The sequence below is a fragment of the Limanda limanda genome, chromosome 17, assembly GCF_963576545.1.
Source record: "Limanda limanda chromosome 17, fLimLim1.1, whole genome shotgun sequence".
In the NCBI taxonomy this organism is placed as follows: Eukaryota; Metazoa; Chordata; class Actinopteri; order Pleuronectiformes; family Pleuronectidae; genus Limanda; species Limanda limanda.
The window spans coordinates 19232679-19250043 of NC_083652.1; the positions used below are offsets into that span (position 1 = coordinate 19232679).

The window sequence follows — 17365 nt, forward strand, 5'->3', positions numbered from 1 at the left end:
GACACAGTATGCTTGTTGCACACAGAGTACTAAAAGAGATGTGTTGATAGTAACATTTAAACCAGGATGCTGTGCTCTCAACGCATACTGCATGTGACTATGCAGTATTCTTTCATTAGCAAAGCTCATTCAGGACAACAGCTGGAGTGCAGCTGTTTGGTCACAGCCATGGAAACCTAAGTAATGATACTCATGTGTTATGCATTCTCGTTTCTCAGGTTCCTGCTGCAGAAAGATGGCAATATAGTATGTTGGGTATGGACTGCCTGATATACCCCTGTAGTGTCCATGTTTAATTAATTTTCATGCCAGTGTTTTGTGTCAAAATGCTAAAAGTGTTTTTGGAAATACAGAAGGGACACATACTTGAATTTCAGGGACGCAGGTTGAGTAAAACTTAGTGTAACGTTGGGAGGACTAAGTTGTGTTGCTTTTGAATTCTCTTGCATTTTCATTAACCCCAGTTCTTATATCCCTTTGTGTGTCTAACTGAACAGAGCTTTATTAGTAACTGAAGAGATAGAGTAACCTTCATGGAATGAAAGGAAAATCCAGAAGTATGTTGTGCTGCTAACGGTGAAATGAAACTCCCTCTTTTTTTTCTGTTCATGCTGAAATAAAGTGGATTCACTTGGTCTGAGGTTTTCGATCACATCTTTATAAAACACCTCATTAGCTTCACACTACAAACAAAAAATCAAATGCCCTTGAAGGATAATAAAGATTTTCTTTTATGGACAGCTTTAGTTAATCACAAGCTGCACAAACCAAGCAAGAGCAGCAGATGAACCCAGCAGCCAGCAGGGGGCAGCCTCAGGATATCACATGGAAACCAGCAGCAGCAGACTGTGATTCTTGTAAGGCGTCAGAAGACAAGTTTGGAAACTACTGGGTTATTCTCTAACAATAGGTTTTTAAAGCATGTTAAATCCTCCAGTATCTAAAATCCAAAAATATAAAAGTAACTTTTAAGTAAGGTAGTAAAGTAGAAAATATTTTTTCTGAAGTGTGTACACACACGATAACTTGTCCATCTTCTGATCGTGCTTAGTTCCTCTCGAAAGTCAACAGGCGGTTTGGCCTAGTGGGTAGAGTGGTCTTCAACACGAAGGTGGAGGGTTCGAACCCCAATATTTCTTATCTTCGTGCCAGCAATATACTGAACTCTTAAAATTGGCAGGATCACCTATTAATTGCAAAATATATTACACTATGTAAATTTAAATTAATTAAATTTAAAAAAAGAAAAAGAAAAAGAAAAAGAAAAATTAAATTAAATTAAATTAAATTAAATTAAATTAAATTAAATTAAATTAAATTAAATTAAATTAAATTAAATTAAATTAAATTAATAAAAAAAACTGCACGCCCAATTCCTGCACAATCGTCTTCTGCGCAGGATGTGCGCAATGGGCTTCTGTGCAGTTTGTCCACAATGGTCTTCTGCGCAGGATGTGCGCATTAGGTTTCTGCGCAGGATGTGAACGCAGTTCTTTTTAAAACATTTTTTATTTAATTTAATTTTTTTATTTAATTTTCTAATTTAATTTTTTTGATTTAATTTTTTAATTTAAATTTTTTTTATATTCAATTTGAAATGGTCATAGTTCATTTTTGTTTTTAAATGTACATATTATTAGATATTGTGCAATTAATAGGTGGTTGAAGTCCTGCCAACAACCGCCTATGTCGCCTGTACCAGGAGCCGCCCCTGCCCGACCCCCCCCCCAACGTGAGTTGTGTGTGTCTGTGTGCTTGGTGGTGGGGGTGTTCGCCTGATGTCATCCGGCGGAGGAGCAGGAGGCTGAGCTAACGGAGGAGAAACGGCTGGAGAGCAAAACAATAACGCGACCGTCCACATCGGAGCACGTACAGGCGGCTTGTGTCCTCTGTCCTGCCCGGAGAAGAGGAGGAGGAGACGGCGGAGAGGAGGAGGCGGAGGAGGAGGTGAAGCTGGAGCTAACGGGCTGAAAGTACCAGATGCTATTCCAGCGGAGAAGGAGGACGGTGATGGGTTCTCGCTTCCCTGACGGGTAACGTTCGACCTCGGCTTGGAAAGACCCCCGGAGTGAGGGGGACCCGCTCTGCTCCTCCTGGTCCTCGGGGACATTTTGTCTGAAATGCGAGTCCTGGCCGTCGAGCAGCTTCTGGGCCGAATCTGGGAAGTAGCTAGCTAGCTCCCCGCTAGCCGCAACTGTACCCGATGCTGCTGCTGCTGCTGCTAAACGGATACGAAAGGCAACACAAGCTGGTTCCGGGACCTGGCTTCGAGCGAGCTGTTGTTCTACCCCACTGGACACCGACGTTGCGTTTGAGATGTGATGCTTTTGTGTGTCGCATGTGAGCCTTGTGTAGCTGGAGGCTCTCGCTTGCCCGACGCGAAGGAGCTAGCGTTGCTGCAGAATGCACAGCGGAACCCCGGCAGCGGGCTCCTGGTGAGGGGGCCGAGCTCGGACAGATAGCAGCCCGCCCTGGGTCGCTCCACTCTCGGGGTCACACTTTCCTTCCCCCCGTCACTCACCGCTTCCTCGTCTGGAGACATGGATAAACTCACGATCATTTCAGGGTGCCTCTTTCTGGCTGCAGATATCTTTGCAATAGCCAGTATTGCAAACCCGGACTGGATCAACACTGGTGAATCGGCAGGTAAACAAACGAAAGTCACAGCTCCAGTGCAAAGGCTTGCTCTTTTTTGGTTCTGTGCGTTTCAGCAGGAGTTCTTACACTTGTCCCAAACAATACTGTGCTCCTACTTGGCAGCAGATTATCACCACAACAAAGATGTGTCCCATTGTGTGTTTCATCTGCAGTAACAGCTTTTGTCCTCCACAGCAGTGTTTTCAGTTCATGTTAGTGTTAATCGTACTAAGAGTAGTGATACAATCTCATAATTGTCACCGATGAGCTCTGTGCTTCTCTGTTGGTTCGAGGACTGCAACTTATTGCGTTTTTTTCACGACTTTAGGTCAATAGTTTAGCTTAAAACATATCAGAGACGAAAACAGAACACCCAAATACAATTTGTCAGATCCCAAAGTGATATCCTCGAATTGCTCTTTTTTGTTTGCTTCCAAAACCAAGAGACATCTAATTTCAATGATGCAGAACAGAGGAAAACAAGGCTTCCTCAAATAGAGGAGATGGAAACAGACTGATTAGCATAAAACTGTTGCTGAAGTGCTTTGTCGATTTATTAGTTGTAGAGAAAGAAGTGCTTACAATTTGTGATTGATTGATATTATCAATCAAACATTACACCAGGTTCTTCGGTGAATTAGCTATTTTTGTTTGTGTGTCCTAATAATTGAAATATTTTGTTATTTTCAACTCTTGATAAAAAATAACACGGTGATGATTTCTCACTGTGCTTTAGGCTATTCTGATTAAATTACTCTATTATAAAAGTGAAGTGATCAAGCCTAACATTGGTTTTTGCAGCCCAATTTCTCTCAGATGTCTTACTTGATAATGGAACTAATCATTTCAGCTCAAAAAGTAATAGTGGCTTAGGGTTATACTTGCAAATTGACATTTGTCGTGTGATCAATCTAATCTGAGATCACTCAAGGAACCGAGGCTAAAATTTTTTTTTTATTCGTGGCGGCCCCTGCAGAGTTTCGGATTGGAGCACATGCTGGTGGTCTTCTTGTTTTATTTGTGTCAGTCCTGAGAATACATTCAGGCTATTGATAGACAGCTGCTCCTCTTTGTTCCCTCTGCAGGATGACAGCTTAGTATCTGGGTCAGGGAGGGTTCATCATCCACCAATACACATCCAGACTGTATTAGCTCAACGGCATAAGCAATTTTTTGAACGCAAGGGTACCAAGGAAACAAGGGCGTTCTCCACAATGCATGGTAGAGGATTTTATTGCAATGCAAGAATGGATGTTAAGTTTTATTAGACAATTGGAGACAACCTTTTGAATATTAAGGCCCAGTTCATCTATAAGTAGTGCTCTACAGCCACAAATAGAGTGCATGGTAACTGAATGCTAAGGTCCACAGCTGTGTACCTTCATGAACTTTTGTCTATACTTATCCTGCCCATTTTGCAGTAAGCGTGGATGTTGTACAGCGACCGGCCTCCACCTTGCTGTCTCTGTTCTCACTTCCCCTCGCAGGTTTCTCACCTCTCTTTGATGATTGTGGAGGGACTTGTCTTGGGTGGGTTTATAAGACACAGATGTGCAAGACCCCTGTCGTACATCTCCCTCAAACTGTTTTCTTTCCCCGCATCATTTTGAGAATGTGTAGTAAAATGGTAGAGAAATTGACCTTTTCTTTGTTGTTTGGGTTATAAAGACAAACAACTATTTTGCAAGTCACCTTGCTCAGTGTGTAATGTTTCTAACTTCGTAGGGCATTGATAGCAAGGAGGTCTCGTAACAGCCACTTTGGATTGGAAAATTACTATATGTGAATTATGTGCACCTTAAATTCCAAAACTACTGGTGTCTGAGCTATTTAATCAGCATTAATAATTGAATTGAACAAGTCAATTTTCACAGAAAGTGTCGTGGAATCAACATTCTTCTAAGGGATGAAAAGCAAGAACCTCTCACAAATTGCCTGCACCATTGGAATTATACGCCTGAGCTTATAACTGTGTTTTATAAATGCTAGCATGTTCGTTGGATGGTTGCACATTTCAAAACGATGATCTTAAACTCATATCTCTGTGTTTCTGGCAACTTCAGAGAGGAAGAGACTGTTTTTAGTTCATCTTGTCTTGACCTGTTTAAGGTGGTGCAGGGCATATTGAATACTTTTGATAGTTTCTGCCTGCAGCTCTGTTTCGCTGTCTTCTGTTAATTTGGACACTTCCATTTCAAATAGCCGATTCTTGCCTCTCTATTACAGCTGCTTAATGGGATTCAATCTAATAAGAGCCACATTTCTTGCAGTATTTGCAATTGTTAATAAATTACTATTGACCGCGGACAGATTCGTTTTTCAACCCCATTCTAAGTACAGTTACTGCTTTATTTGAAGCTATCATGAAAAAAGAGCCTTTTGATTTTTGTATTATCACCAATTAGCTGACCTCAGGTTCCCAGCTTTCTTGGCAATCTGCCCCGTGGGTCGTCTTTGTACTCAGAGCAAGAGACATGTTCAGAGAAACAGAAATTTTCTCCAGGGCAAATAGTTATCACCAACACAAGCTGACTTTGCTAAGGGAGTGGGGGGTGTTTGGCTCCTGTTTTGATCAAGTGATTTGATCAAAGCTTTTTACTGAAGTAAGGGCACATAAGAAAACAAACAGCACAGTAATTTAGTCCTGAACCTTTTTAGGCCAAGGTTTGACTCACAGAAAGTCAAACACTCAGAAAGACGACACACTTTAAGAGAAAGCACTAATGATTGTCATTGCTTTAGATAAAATGTTGATCTATGACATTGTTCTCACTTCAGTGTGATATCCTCAGGGAGTAACGACCTAGGTTTATTTCCTGTGCTGAGTTTCAAGACAAAGCCATTGTTTCAGTATTATCAAGACAAAAACTTTGATTCTCAGCAGCTCTGCCGATGACTGCCCCTCCTACAGATACTTGTTCCCACAGTTGATGCTATTTTCTAGCGCTTGAATAACTTCTGAAGCACTCTGTATGCACACACACACACGCATACAATTAAAAATGCTACATACAATCACATCCAGGCACAGAGTAGCTTTCATAACAGCTCCTGCATCCAAGGCCAGTGACAGTGACAGGGTTTCAAATATAGCACCTTTTCATGTAGGTTTCTTTTAATAAAACCTGCAATTTCTGCATCAAACCATTTCACAAAGTTACATCTGTGCAAATATTCTAACACCTGATTTTTTAACCTCTGTCCTAGTTCAGTTTATTATTTTAAAACCCACAGCATTATAATTAACTCAACTAGAAATCACTCTCTGTTTACAAATGAAGTACATACACGAACTGGTCCAACATTGCTTTAGCCTGAGATTATTGCAAAGTGCATTTGAATGAAGCTGTTGGTGAATGTTACAAAGTGATATAGTGACTCTTTCGCTTCTTAAGCAAGCAGTTTCTTTAGCCATGAAACAAGGCTTTTTCCACGTTAGCATCCTATTGTCAGTGGTTGTAAATAACCCCACATTTTTCTCCACAGTGGAGGATATTTATTGCCCTTAAGTCTATGTTATTTACTAGTGCTCTTCCTTTAGCAGTTGATGAGTCGGTGCATCAGTCGAGAAACCCTGAGTCAACCTCCATGTTGTCAGTTAAATGGCTATAATCATTTTAGCTCCTGAGTTGTATGCAGAGTAATACAAGAGCAACAGTGGCAGGCTGGGCAGCACCACAGAACTCTGATGTTTTCTTATCCCAGAGGATGAGTTAAGACACAAGAGTTTTCCGGTTAAGCATAAAAAGCGAGGAGAATGATATATTCCTCCTATCTGTAAAGATTATCCACTTAGCACTGAGGAGCTGCATCAGCTCCAACATCCTGCTGCAGATGATGTCAGTGCCAGAGTTTTCATTGTGCCCAAAAAACTCCTCCACCATTTACTCCTGGCATTAAACCATGTTTTTGGAGATTGGATAGCACTCTAAAAGTGCTTCATCACATGAAAGTAGAGATGTAAATGCTCCCAAGACACATTGAGAATGGATTTGATCCAATTGGCCAAACCATCTCTAGATGTGGTCTAAGGTGCATTATGACAACACTGAACACAAGTGTAGTTGCAAGTGCGCTGTCAATCCTCACACAACATCTACATGTGCACACCTACAGACAGAGAGTTACCAAATTCTACCCATGTTCATCTTTGTTTTTAAATTTATCAACTTGTTAATTTTGTGACCCATGCAAATACAGAGGCATCGACATGAGCTGGACAGAGCTATCAGATCTCAGTCAGAGACACCTAGATAGTATCAGAATAAAAATAATAAATGGATTCTCAGACACTGGAGTAGACAAACTCTACGTATTAGTCATATTAGCTTTAGTCTTTAGTTGATTGAATAAGTGACTCACTGAAAAATAATCACATTTCAGCACATTATAATCGATAAATGGATGAAAAAGACTGAAAAAATTTAAAATAATCACTGCTGCTGCAAAACTGCTACTACTGTTATCGTCTGAGTCTGACATTGTGTGAAAATTGAAATGAAAACGAAACAGGAGAATACTAAGTTGTGTTATTTTAAGTATCCCCTTTCAAAGCACAAGGACACAGTGTGTCATTGATACAAAGCCACTGAAACCAGGCCCAGCCTATATTATCGAGTTCCTCAGCTGCAGAGCCGGCAGTTTTGACTTCAGTCCAGCCTGTTTCACCGACGGGCAAGGACAGAACCTTCTGTACCGATTCAGAACTGAACGTAGATTCCATTTACAGGCCAGAAAAATGTAATTCTGATGCACAAATTTCAAAAAGGAATAACAGCTTGGCCCTGAGTGATATGGATTTTGCGGGCATATGCCAACACGGGCTATTACCGAGTAAATCATTTTGGGTATATATTGATTTGCTAATATGTTTGTTTGTATATGTAATATTTAGAGTTTAACTCTACGCTTTGTAAGACATAACTATAAATAAAGAGAAAACACAAACGTAGCCAAATATATAGAACTTCAAATAAGAAAACAAGCGTATCTTTGAGTGTACAAATTTAACATAAATACATTCCGTAATGTTAACTCTGTAAAATATATATGTTCATATTTGCACTTTTTTGGCAAATCTTGAACCAGATATCAATAAATCTGTGAAAGGCTAATATTGGCTGATATTTATCAGTCAAACCATAAATCGATTGGGCTCGAGCCGATACTCTCATGAATCAACATTTATTTACTTGCAGCAGGTATTTCTTTGTCTGTAGTTTGGGACTTTTCAACTGCTTCTTACTTAACTTATTTCCCTTCTGTCACTTAATCTCGCTGCAGGTTGTCATGCTCAGAATTTGTTTGACAATAACTGAAAGTCTCCCTCTTGTGCTTAATCTTCAGTAGGAGTGAGTTGGCGACCAGATTTTATTTTCATCCAATTAAATATGTATATCTTGTTGGGTGCTTAGAATTTAAACAGATGTACTTTGGTTGTGGGAGTACAATGCTCTTTAACAAGCATCAAAAACACACAATTCCAGTTATGTCATAGCATACACTCCCAAACAAATGACTCAACATATTGCTGTATTACCCCTCCAAAATGCATTGTCATATGTTTTGCTAAAGTTCCTCCACACGGAATTGCATGACAGCAAAATTTGATAATTTCTTTAAAGGAGATAAGGCAACTGAGACACAGTTGTGAGCATATTTCATCAACACCAGTCTATAAAGAGAAAGCTGACTGTGGACAACGTGACAGTAAAACAGATTCATTTCTTGTAAATCAGCAGTTCATCTGTTAGCACTTTTCATTTAACATTTCCTCTTACTTTACAAAGTAATGTTCGTCATACTTTGCCTGTAGCACGGCGAGGATGATCTCTTCGGTCGTCTGCTGCTAAACACTGGACATTAGTTCAATTTGTATTTATTTCAGAGGTTGTTTCTTGCATGTAACTCATTCTGCCAGGGTTTGTCCTTAACTTTTGGTATTCGAGTTTGGACCACATAAGGCTTTGCTCTGGTGCCCCTACAATGCAAGTGGGCGCCGGCAAAGCCTCGAGCAGCAGCGGCCGAACAAGCAGCTGTTGTTGCCGCCCACCAAAGTTCAGAGGCTTGTTTGACTCATCACCCGAAACTTACAAACAGCAGCACTCCCTCTGCTCTGCTAATGACAGCATCACCCTGCTGAAGATGAGCAGACACGGCCCTCATTTCCTCTCATTTGGTCTAAGACCTGGTGTGAGGAGTGTTTAGATCATAGTGAGTGCGGAGCTGACTGCAGGGTAACAGCATGTTGGAGGCGTTAAATTGAGCTGGGCCTCATAATAGAGAATTACTTATTTTTGTCTGTAAATGAAACATTGCATCCTTTTGCTATAGCAGAGTGATGCGATAGGACGCTGACATGAAAAATGGAAGGCACAATTTACGTTTCCCTTGGGGTAGTTATTCAAAGAGCGCCAACCCAACCCCATGATGACCTTTGCCCCTCCTCCTGCAATTATATGAGAGTGAGGAAGGGGTTTGTCATATATTGGACTATTGATTGTCCGGGATACATTCCCTGCTAGCCATTGGAGACACAGAAATAGTCCAGCACGTAACAATAACATAACAGTCGGAGGTTCTCTGCATAGAGGTGTTCACAACCGTAACAAATCCTCTGCATTATTCAGGCGAGAGGTGGAACACCCGGGTGCAGCAGGCAGGGGCAGTAGGTGACGTTAAAACCTTGTTGCGGGGATCAAGTGATTTTTCCTGACTTGCTACGTACTTCATACCAGGAGTCCAAATGGACAAAGTCCGCAGATAATCCGGCGCCTCTCACTCTGATCTTTGCCTTCACACATGCACCTCCTCCGGTGAAAATTCGGAGGAGCGGTGGAGCTCAAAGTTTGAAAGCGGCTCATGTCTGCCTGCTGCAGGCCAAGAATTCGACAAAGAGCTAGTGAAACAGCAGGAGGCCAGGGGATTCGGAAGAAATGGTCATAAACCGGTGCCATTAGCCATAGCTATAAAACGTTTGCCTAATGCTCTCCTGTTCCCCGCACTAGTCCCTGCTTTCTTAACCCTGCTGACCTCCTGTTCCGTAATTTGTTCAAGGTGACTCTGTAATGTTGCACCGACTTTAGGAACAGGCTGTCGAGTAAGCTCTTGGGTCCTTCAGGTGACATTTTTTAGCTATGATCTCCATTGTTTTCTTTTGGCTGTTATTACACAAATTCTTCACAAGGAGAGCTGTATTGTCTCAGAGGATAACACAGATAAGGTAAAAACTGAAGGCAGAAAACACTGCAAAAATAAGTTTGCTCAGATGTCAGTCTGTTTATGAGTGGGGTGTAAGTTCTTTCTAAGGTAGGTGTTTCTGCCTGTAGCAGGAAATGTAAAGCCTTTAGTTCTGCAGCTTATATAGGTTACATACTCACAAACCTATACAGACTCCCAAGACGTCTCTATTGAACCAGTGACATTGTGTGTGTGGGTTTGGAAGGGTTGAGTTTGTGTTTGGTTGCTGCTTTAAAAGCACTGCTTTCACTGGGTGTTATTAAAAGGGACAGGATTTCCTGGGGACAACCTGCACAGCCCACCACACCTCCCGAGGAACACGAACACTTCTCTCTCACAAGCTTTGCTTTCTTTGTTCCAAGTGGTCTAGACTCAGAGGTTTTTGTTAGCGACATCATATAACCATTGTTTGCAAACACAGGGATCATAACAGATTGGTTATAAAATGTCTGGTTTTGGGACGTTTCATACTTGACCTTCAGAAATTCCAGCTCGCGTACTTTATGACCAGCGGCTGATTCACGGTTTGACTTCATGATCTTGTTGGTGAATGGGTTGTTGTTTTGGTCTGCCTAGAAGGTTTGAAATTTCATCGGTGTTTAATCTATTGAACCTTTGTGGAAGGATATGGAATGAGTCAGGGTGGGAAGACTCATAAACATGACTGAACATGTACGTAAACCATGCTGATATAAAAATAGTTCAGCTATCTGCCATCCAAAAACCAACCCACCCCTTTCGTACCTTAGAGATCTGTGATCAGCAGAGTCCAGAGTGATGTGATGCTGTTCTGCTTACTCTGGTTGAATTTCCCTTGAGGATGTGCTCTAATTGACTGGCTTCTCTCCAGAGTGGCTGCACCAACTGAGGCTATTCCTGCTATGAGTCCTGGCCTTCACACTCAGGAAGAGAAGAGTTGGTGGTTATATGCTAGTATGGAAGACCCTCATTTGCAGTGTATATACAGTGATTATTGACCCTTTTAAAGCTGCTGCCAATTCTTCTGCTTTTACAGCAAATCCTTCAGATTTTGTGTCTGTATAAAGTGTCTCACCTGCGTGGGATATATTCAGTAATTGGCAGGATTGATTTAGTCCTCGCCTTCTCTTCCTGAGCGTAGAAGTGCAAGAAGAAATGTTGGCCACTGGCATAATTGGGCCCACTAGTGTGAAGAAAGCAAGTCCCAGCTCCTATAGCAAGCACTGAAGTGGTGACAAATGAACGGAGCATCTCTCTCGTTTCCATTTTCCCTTCTTCACCTGTTCCTCTTTCACTCTACAAGAGATGAGCTGCTATGCTGTGGTCTTCCCTCCCTGGACCATATCATTAATTGAGGCACTGAATCATCACTCCACTGTTTGTCTTCTGTAGGAGACTATAATCGTTTTTCTTCCTAGTTTATTCTTTTCATTTTCAGATGTGTATACTGTGAGCTCTACAGGCTGTTTAAACTGTAATTACCTTGAACTTGCTGTGGTCTAAACACTGGTTAGCAGCTCTGTCTGCTTGCACTTACGGAAACAACGAAAACGAATATGCAATTTATACAGGTAATTCTACAGGTGTTGCTCAGAATAACTTAGATGGGATCGAAGGCCTAATGTGTGTTAGAATGTCCAAATAATTGACTGAAACTTCATCAACAATCCTCCTCTCTCTGCAGGTGCCCTTACGGTCGGTCTAGTCCGGCAATGTCAGACCATCCACGGCCGAGACCGGACCTGCATCCCACCGCGGCTGCCCCCTGAGTGGGTCACCACACTTTTCTTCATCATCATGGGCATCATCTCCCTCACAGTCACCTGCGGGCTGCTGGTGGCATCACACTGGCGCAGAGAAGCCACCAAATACGCCCGCTGGATTGCCTTCACTGGCAGTAAGTGAACGAGACAGAGACATTCACTCGACAGGCAAAGAGTTCTGCTTTACTAGACTCGCTGTCAGCACAGTTCCTCCGGAGCGTTCTCACTTTCCTCTCTGTCTCACTGCATCTGTCTTGACATAATCTTTACTACATTAGTATATCCATGCATATGGTCTCTTAGATGCGGCTGAATCTGTTGGGAAAATGGTTTTGGTTTAGTTATTCCCTCGTAATTTACAATTTTAAGCGTGGCTATATGCAGGACATCTGTGTGTTTGTGTTTACAAGACTGACGTGTGTATTTGTTTGTGAGTATGTTAATGAGTGTGTGTGTGTGTGTGTGTGTGTTTCTTTTGCATGCGTGATGACTCCTCTTGCTCCCTGAAGCTGATTTATTTAGTAATGCAGCTCGTCTGGTACCTGAGTGGGTGGCTTATGTGCCACAGTGTGTTCTCTTCCTCTTTACCTTGAACGCTTGCTGCCCCCCCCCCCCAAAACACTTCTAGCACCAATAATAACTCTGCATCCATCTCATGCTCTGTGGCTGGGTTGGTTTTAATAAGGATGTGTGGGAGGATGACATTTGATTGGTTAGTTAAGGCAGTAGATGGCCTCAAGCACACTGGTACAGATGGAGCAGTGGCATTTGAAGCCACAATGCTCTGTACTGTGTGATTGTTTCAAAGCTTGGTGCATTTTTCACGACACTGTGACGTCTTTGTGTGAAAAGTTGCCCGAGGATTTTTACAAGCTTCAAATCTCTCTTTTGCCGGCCAAACTAAATGCAGATTCATCGTTAGTTCTCGTAGCTTCTCTTAATCACTTGCAAACATCCAATGAATCCCAGTTTCATGACGTCCCGACCCCAGTCTTCCCAGTTAGATCAAATCTTTCTCCCTGGCTTAGCTTCTTTTGTTTGTACAGTTATTTTGCTTTAAATACAGTTTTAAAGGATGAACATATTTTCTTGTTAAAGATTTAATTGTAAATGAAAAAAAATGCACATTTATCCATCCATTACCGTTGCCGTGGCAGTTGATTTATGCTGAGTTCTATCCTATTTTTTTTTTATTAATCCATGGGGTGTTTGCAGTTTTACAGGAGTCAACCTGTGGCAAATTTGATTGGTTGACTTAGTTAAGTGTCCCACAATGCAGACTGCATGTCAGGACAAAAACCAAGCCAGGAAGTCCTGGAAACTCCCCGTAGACACTTTTGTGATGACATTGTGGAGAGTAAAGCTTCGACTGTTCCCAGGAGCACTGTTGCCTTAAAGGATAATTCCAGTTTACTTCAATATGGATTGTGCTTGTCCCTGAATGTGACTGGAATGAAACAATGACTTTGGTTATGAAATATTTTTTGCGGGGCAGTTTGCCTTTATTGACATGACTGTGCGTGTGAAATAGAGAGAGAGAGTGGGGGATTAGTGGGTGCTGGTTCAAGGCCGAACACACAGCCTCTGTATTCAGGGCACCTGTGCTACAAAGCGAGCTAGCTTGACCCCCCGTTACGCTTACTTATAAGGATCTACATCTGACTTGAGTTGCTGACTATTTCCCCAGTGTTGGGGATTAAAAGTTTACCTGATAAAGGAGGAGAGAACACCACACACCTTATATCTGTAGCAGCAGGTACTGCTCATCACCTGGCTAATACTGTCCATACAGTGAAGCATGGTGGTGACAGGGAGGCTGGTCAAAATGGAGGGAAGGATGAATGCAGCCAAATGCAGAGAGGTCCTTGATCAAAACTTGCCCTAGTGTGCATGTGACCTGAGACGGGGGTTATCATTCACACTTCAACACCTGCAATCTGTAGAGACCTGAAGATGACAGTTCAGATACTTTTTCCTTTCATTGGGACAGAGCCTGAGAGGATCCACTCAGACTAATGATGGAATTCACTGGGCAATTACAGGTCTGCAGATCATATTGAGACTAAGCTGTCATTGAGGCCAATGTGCGGCACAAAGGGTCTGGTCTGAATAATTGTGAAAATAAGAGATTTCACCGTTGTAGGTAACAAACTGTTAATGGCGACAGCACTGAGATGTTTGAGACCAGGAGAAATCATCCCTTAGGTACTGGACAGCTCTGAAAGATGGGTAAAAATAGAAAGCTAAAAATATTCTCATGAGCTGTCACCAAATGGCTCACACACCGTGGATGTGACCAAAATAATTTGATGCAGCCACAGTAGACTTTAAAGAACTGTCATACTCAGTGCTACCTATACCTGTAATTCTGCTTTACACTAATCTGATTGACGTTTAGAATTTATCAAGCACACAATAGTAACGTAACATGTCACAGTGCAGTTAAGTTCATTCTCCTGCTGCATGTTCACTGTTGCAGACGAGCAGGACTCAGTGATTGTCTAAAGCAGAATAAACATCCTTTGTGCCCTTTCATCGAAAAATGAGCTATTTCTGCCCGTGATTCTCAGAAGTCTCACCGTTTAACGTCACCGAGCGTTACGTAAGTGGACTCGCAGCTGAACTTGAACCTTCAGAATAACATCTTCCTACGGTGACGGGGGAGAGAGAAAAAGAGGCTTTTTAATTAGTGACCACTTTGTTATCCAGTCACAGACTTTGTACCGACTTCACCCCCCTCTCACTAACGAACCCGACTCCCGCTGTGCAGAACATCACAGCGTGGCCTTTTTTTTTTTTTTTTTTAGTGCGCTGTCTATTATGCCTGCAGTGATTCTCAGCATGTTGTCAGCACACTAATTGATCCCACTGGGTTTAATACAGATTTCAGTGTCGTCAGTGGGTTTACATGCACGTAAGAAATACAGTTACTCTTGAAATCTGTGTTAACAACCTGGTTACTTTATATCCTGACATTATGTTAAGCAATATATCTACACTGCAGCTTTGTTGTTCAGCTTCATTGCATAACCTGTGGCATGTTCCCTATTTTGAAATACATTGTCGAAACCTTAAAGTCACATCGATGCTACTCGACAGAACAACGTGTGTCACAGTGCGTCGGACTCTCTCTCATCTCCCGACAAACCGTGAGGCGGAGTCACTGATCTCGGTGCCCGCCGTGCCTCTGCTAAGTGTAACAGCTGCTTCAAAGTCGTTTGACAAGCTCTATTGCATCTCACTAATGAAGTTGCTAAAATTGAATTCACTTCGGGCAGCATATGTTGAGAAGGTTCCGCATCTTGTGTGGAGAACAAAGACTTAAACAAAGGCTGAAGTCAGATGTTTTCATCCCTGGATTTAGTAGCGCTGTACTTGATGTGCTCCTTTTCAACATTCATAAGAAGAGACATTTAAGAAGTGCTTTTGTTAAAAGGTATAATGCAGTTATAGCCAGATATAAACATGATCTGGTTTTCTCCACTTATGGGTATTCACAAGAGGTGTTATGAATGATGTTGACAAATACAAAAACACTTATCTGCTTACGACATTATTGCATATTAAAAAACATATATATACTGAATACTGATATAATTAGACATATCAGAAGAGTCAAGTTATTTGTCTGTGCAGAATTGTCTTTGTGCCATAAACTAACTTTCTCTCTCGCTCCTCCCTCATCCAGTGATCCTCTTCTGTATGGCGGCACTCATCTTCCCTATAGGCTTCTATATCAACGAGGTGGGAGGTCAGCCGTACAAGCTGCCCAACAACACAGTGGTCGGCTCCTCGTACGTGCTATTCGTCCTCTCCATCTTCTTCACCATAGTGGGACTGCTGTTTGCCGGCAAAGTCTGCCTCCCGGGCTGAGGAATGGACCGTGCCCGCCTCTGGACGGACACAGGAGGCTCTGAAAATGTATTGGGATTTACAAAAACACACAATGACTGAAAATCAAAAACACCAAACTCTGGCCCGACGCCTGAAGCAGGGAATACTCTGCTCATGTGTCAAGGGACCGCAGCAGCACGGAGTACCTAACGACTAAAAGATGAAAAGGCATCAACGAACACAATAGTAGAGAGGGACGTGGGCACAAAGGGGTGGAGGAGTGAGAGAGAGAGAGAGGGAGAGAGAGAGGGGGCAGCTGAGGCTGTCGCAGCATCCTGCCACTGTTGATTTAAAATATGGCCGTGTCTCTGTACTTGCTCTGTCTAAGGGTGCTTAATGTGCCGCTGACATGGCAACCGCGGCCACAATGCTGGCGCACATTTCTTGAGGACCGCTACAGCCACTCCTCGACTCGACTCCCCACTGCCCACCCCCCCCCCCCGCCGCCCTCGGCACACATCTGCAACGTCACGACTGCTCCTGTTGCTATTTTTGGCTTCTCTTAGCTATTTCAGTTGTGTGTTTTTCTGTTGTTGTACATTTTGTGTTCCTTTTTTTTTTTCTCTCCTCCACCCCCCCCCCTGCCGCCTTTCCACTGAAGTAGTTTGAGTGTAATTGAGGTTCACTGAACTAAATCTTTGAGGGGATATTTGGGGGGAGGGGTTTCTGCCAGCTTGGCTTAAGAGCAGGGTTTATTCTCGCCGGTTGCATCCCAGGGCCCCAGGTGTGGTCGGCGAAAGCAGCTGTGGTCCCAGCTGTCTGGGCCCGACACACGGGGTCTGCTGTGGAAGAGAGAGGTCGGCCAAGATGCACCCCCTCTGTATTGTCTCCAACCAACTCCAGCTCAGGAGCAGGTGACAACGAGGGGTGACCCCCGTGGGCAACAGTACGTGGAAGTCAAGTACCATAAAGGAGAATGCCACTCAATGCAAGACCAACCATACTTATTTATATGGACAGCAATAATCTATCAATGAGTGTAGACGGCGTAACCCAAGATACTGATGAACACCGTTTGCCAATAACTATTAGACTGTGAATTTAGAGAGTAATCACCTGGACATAAACACACCTCTTGTATTTGTAGATAAGTTCAGGCACAAGCACAGTGACCTTCAAAGTATTTCTCGAACATGTACATCTCTGCGGTGTTACATTTAGGTGAACTTGTACGACAGTATTGACATTTACCAACAGAAGGTGTGTAGTTATTATTAATGGTGTGAAAATAACACGTGAATGCTGAGGATTGGTGGTATTCTCCTTTAATGTCAGACAGGAAAGAACCGAGCCAGGAGCATTTGTTTTTTGTTTGTTTTTGTCGGTGAAGGCATTGGGACTGCCGGTCAGGTCCGTGCACGGGGCTGTGCCTCATTGTGCTGCTCTTGAGGCCTGTGAATGTAACACGCACACAAACACACGCAAACACACATTTACACACACAACCACCTCACTGTCTGCACCGTGTAGATCCACACACTAGGGCTGATACTCATTGTTTCACTGTTTCTCACTGACTATTTTTTTCTTTAATTAATTAATAATAATTAAATTGTCCGTTGAAGGTTCCTGCAGCCCAAGGTGATGCTTCCACCAAAAGCCCAAAGAGGGATTCAATTTATCGTAAATGATAAATATGTAAATTTTTGCTCAAAATTGTCTGAAATGACTAACTTCCACAAATGTTGCACATTCAATTCATTTCACATTAATAAACCTCAGAAAAGTGGAAAAACTGCCCATTGCAAAACCAAAAAACCTGCTCCAGGCTCCATATTTGTTTTTGAAATTCCATTGTAATTTTTCCATATTTTCTAACTTCAGGGAAAACACAGTGATGTGCAGAGCAGTGT

At 42.5% G+C, this 17365-nt stretch overlaps 1 protein-coding gene across 1 annotated transcript; it reads left to right on the plus strand.

Annotated features, from left to right (window-relative positions):
- The first annotated feature begins 1781 nt into the window (after window positions 1-1781).
- mosmoa (modulator of smoothened a) lies at window positions 1782-17025 on the plus strand. The gene is made up of 3 exons (XM_061089804.1): window positions 1782-2646; window positions 11540-11752; window positions 15307-17025. Exons 1-3 carry the CDS (start codon window positions 2541-2543, stop codon window positions 15489-15491), a joined length of 504 nt encoding a protein of 167 aa, XP_060945787.1. The 5' UTR covers window positions 1782-2540; the 3' UTR covers window positions 15492-17025.
- The last annotated feature ends 340 nt before the right edge of the window (window positions 17026-17365 follow it).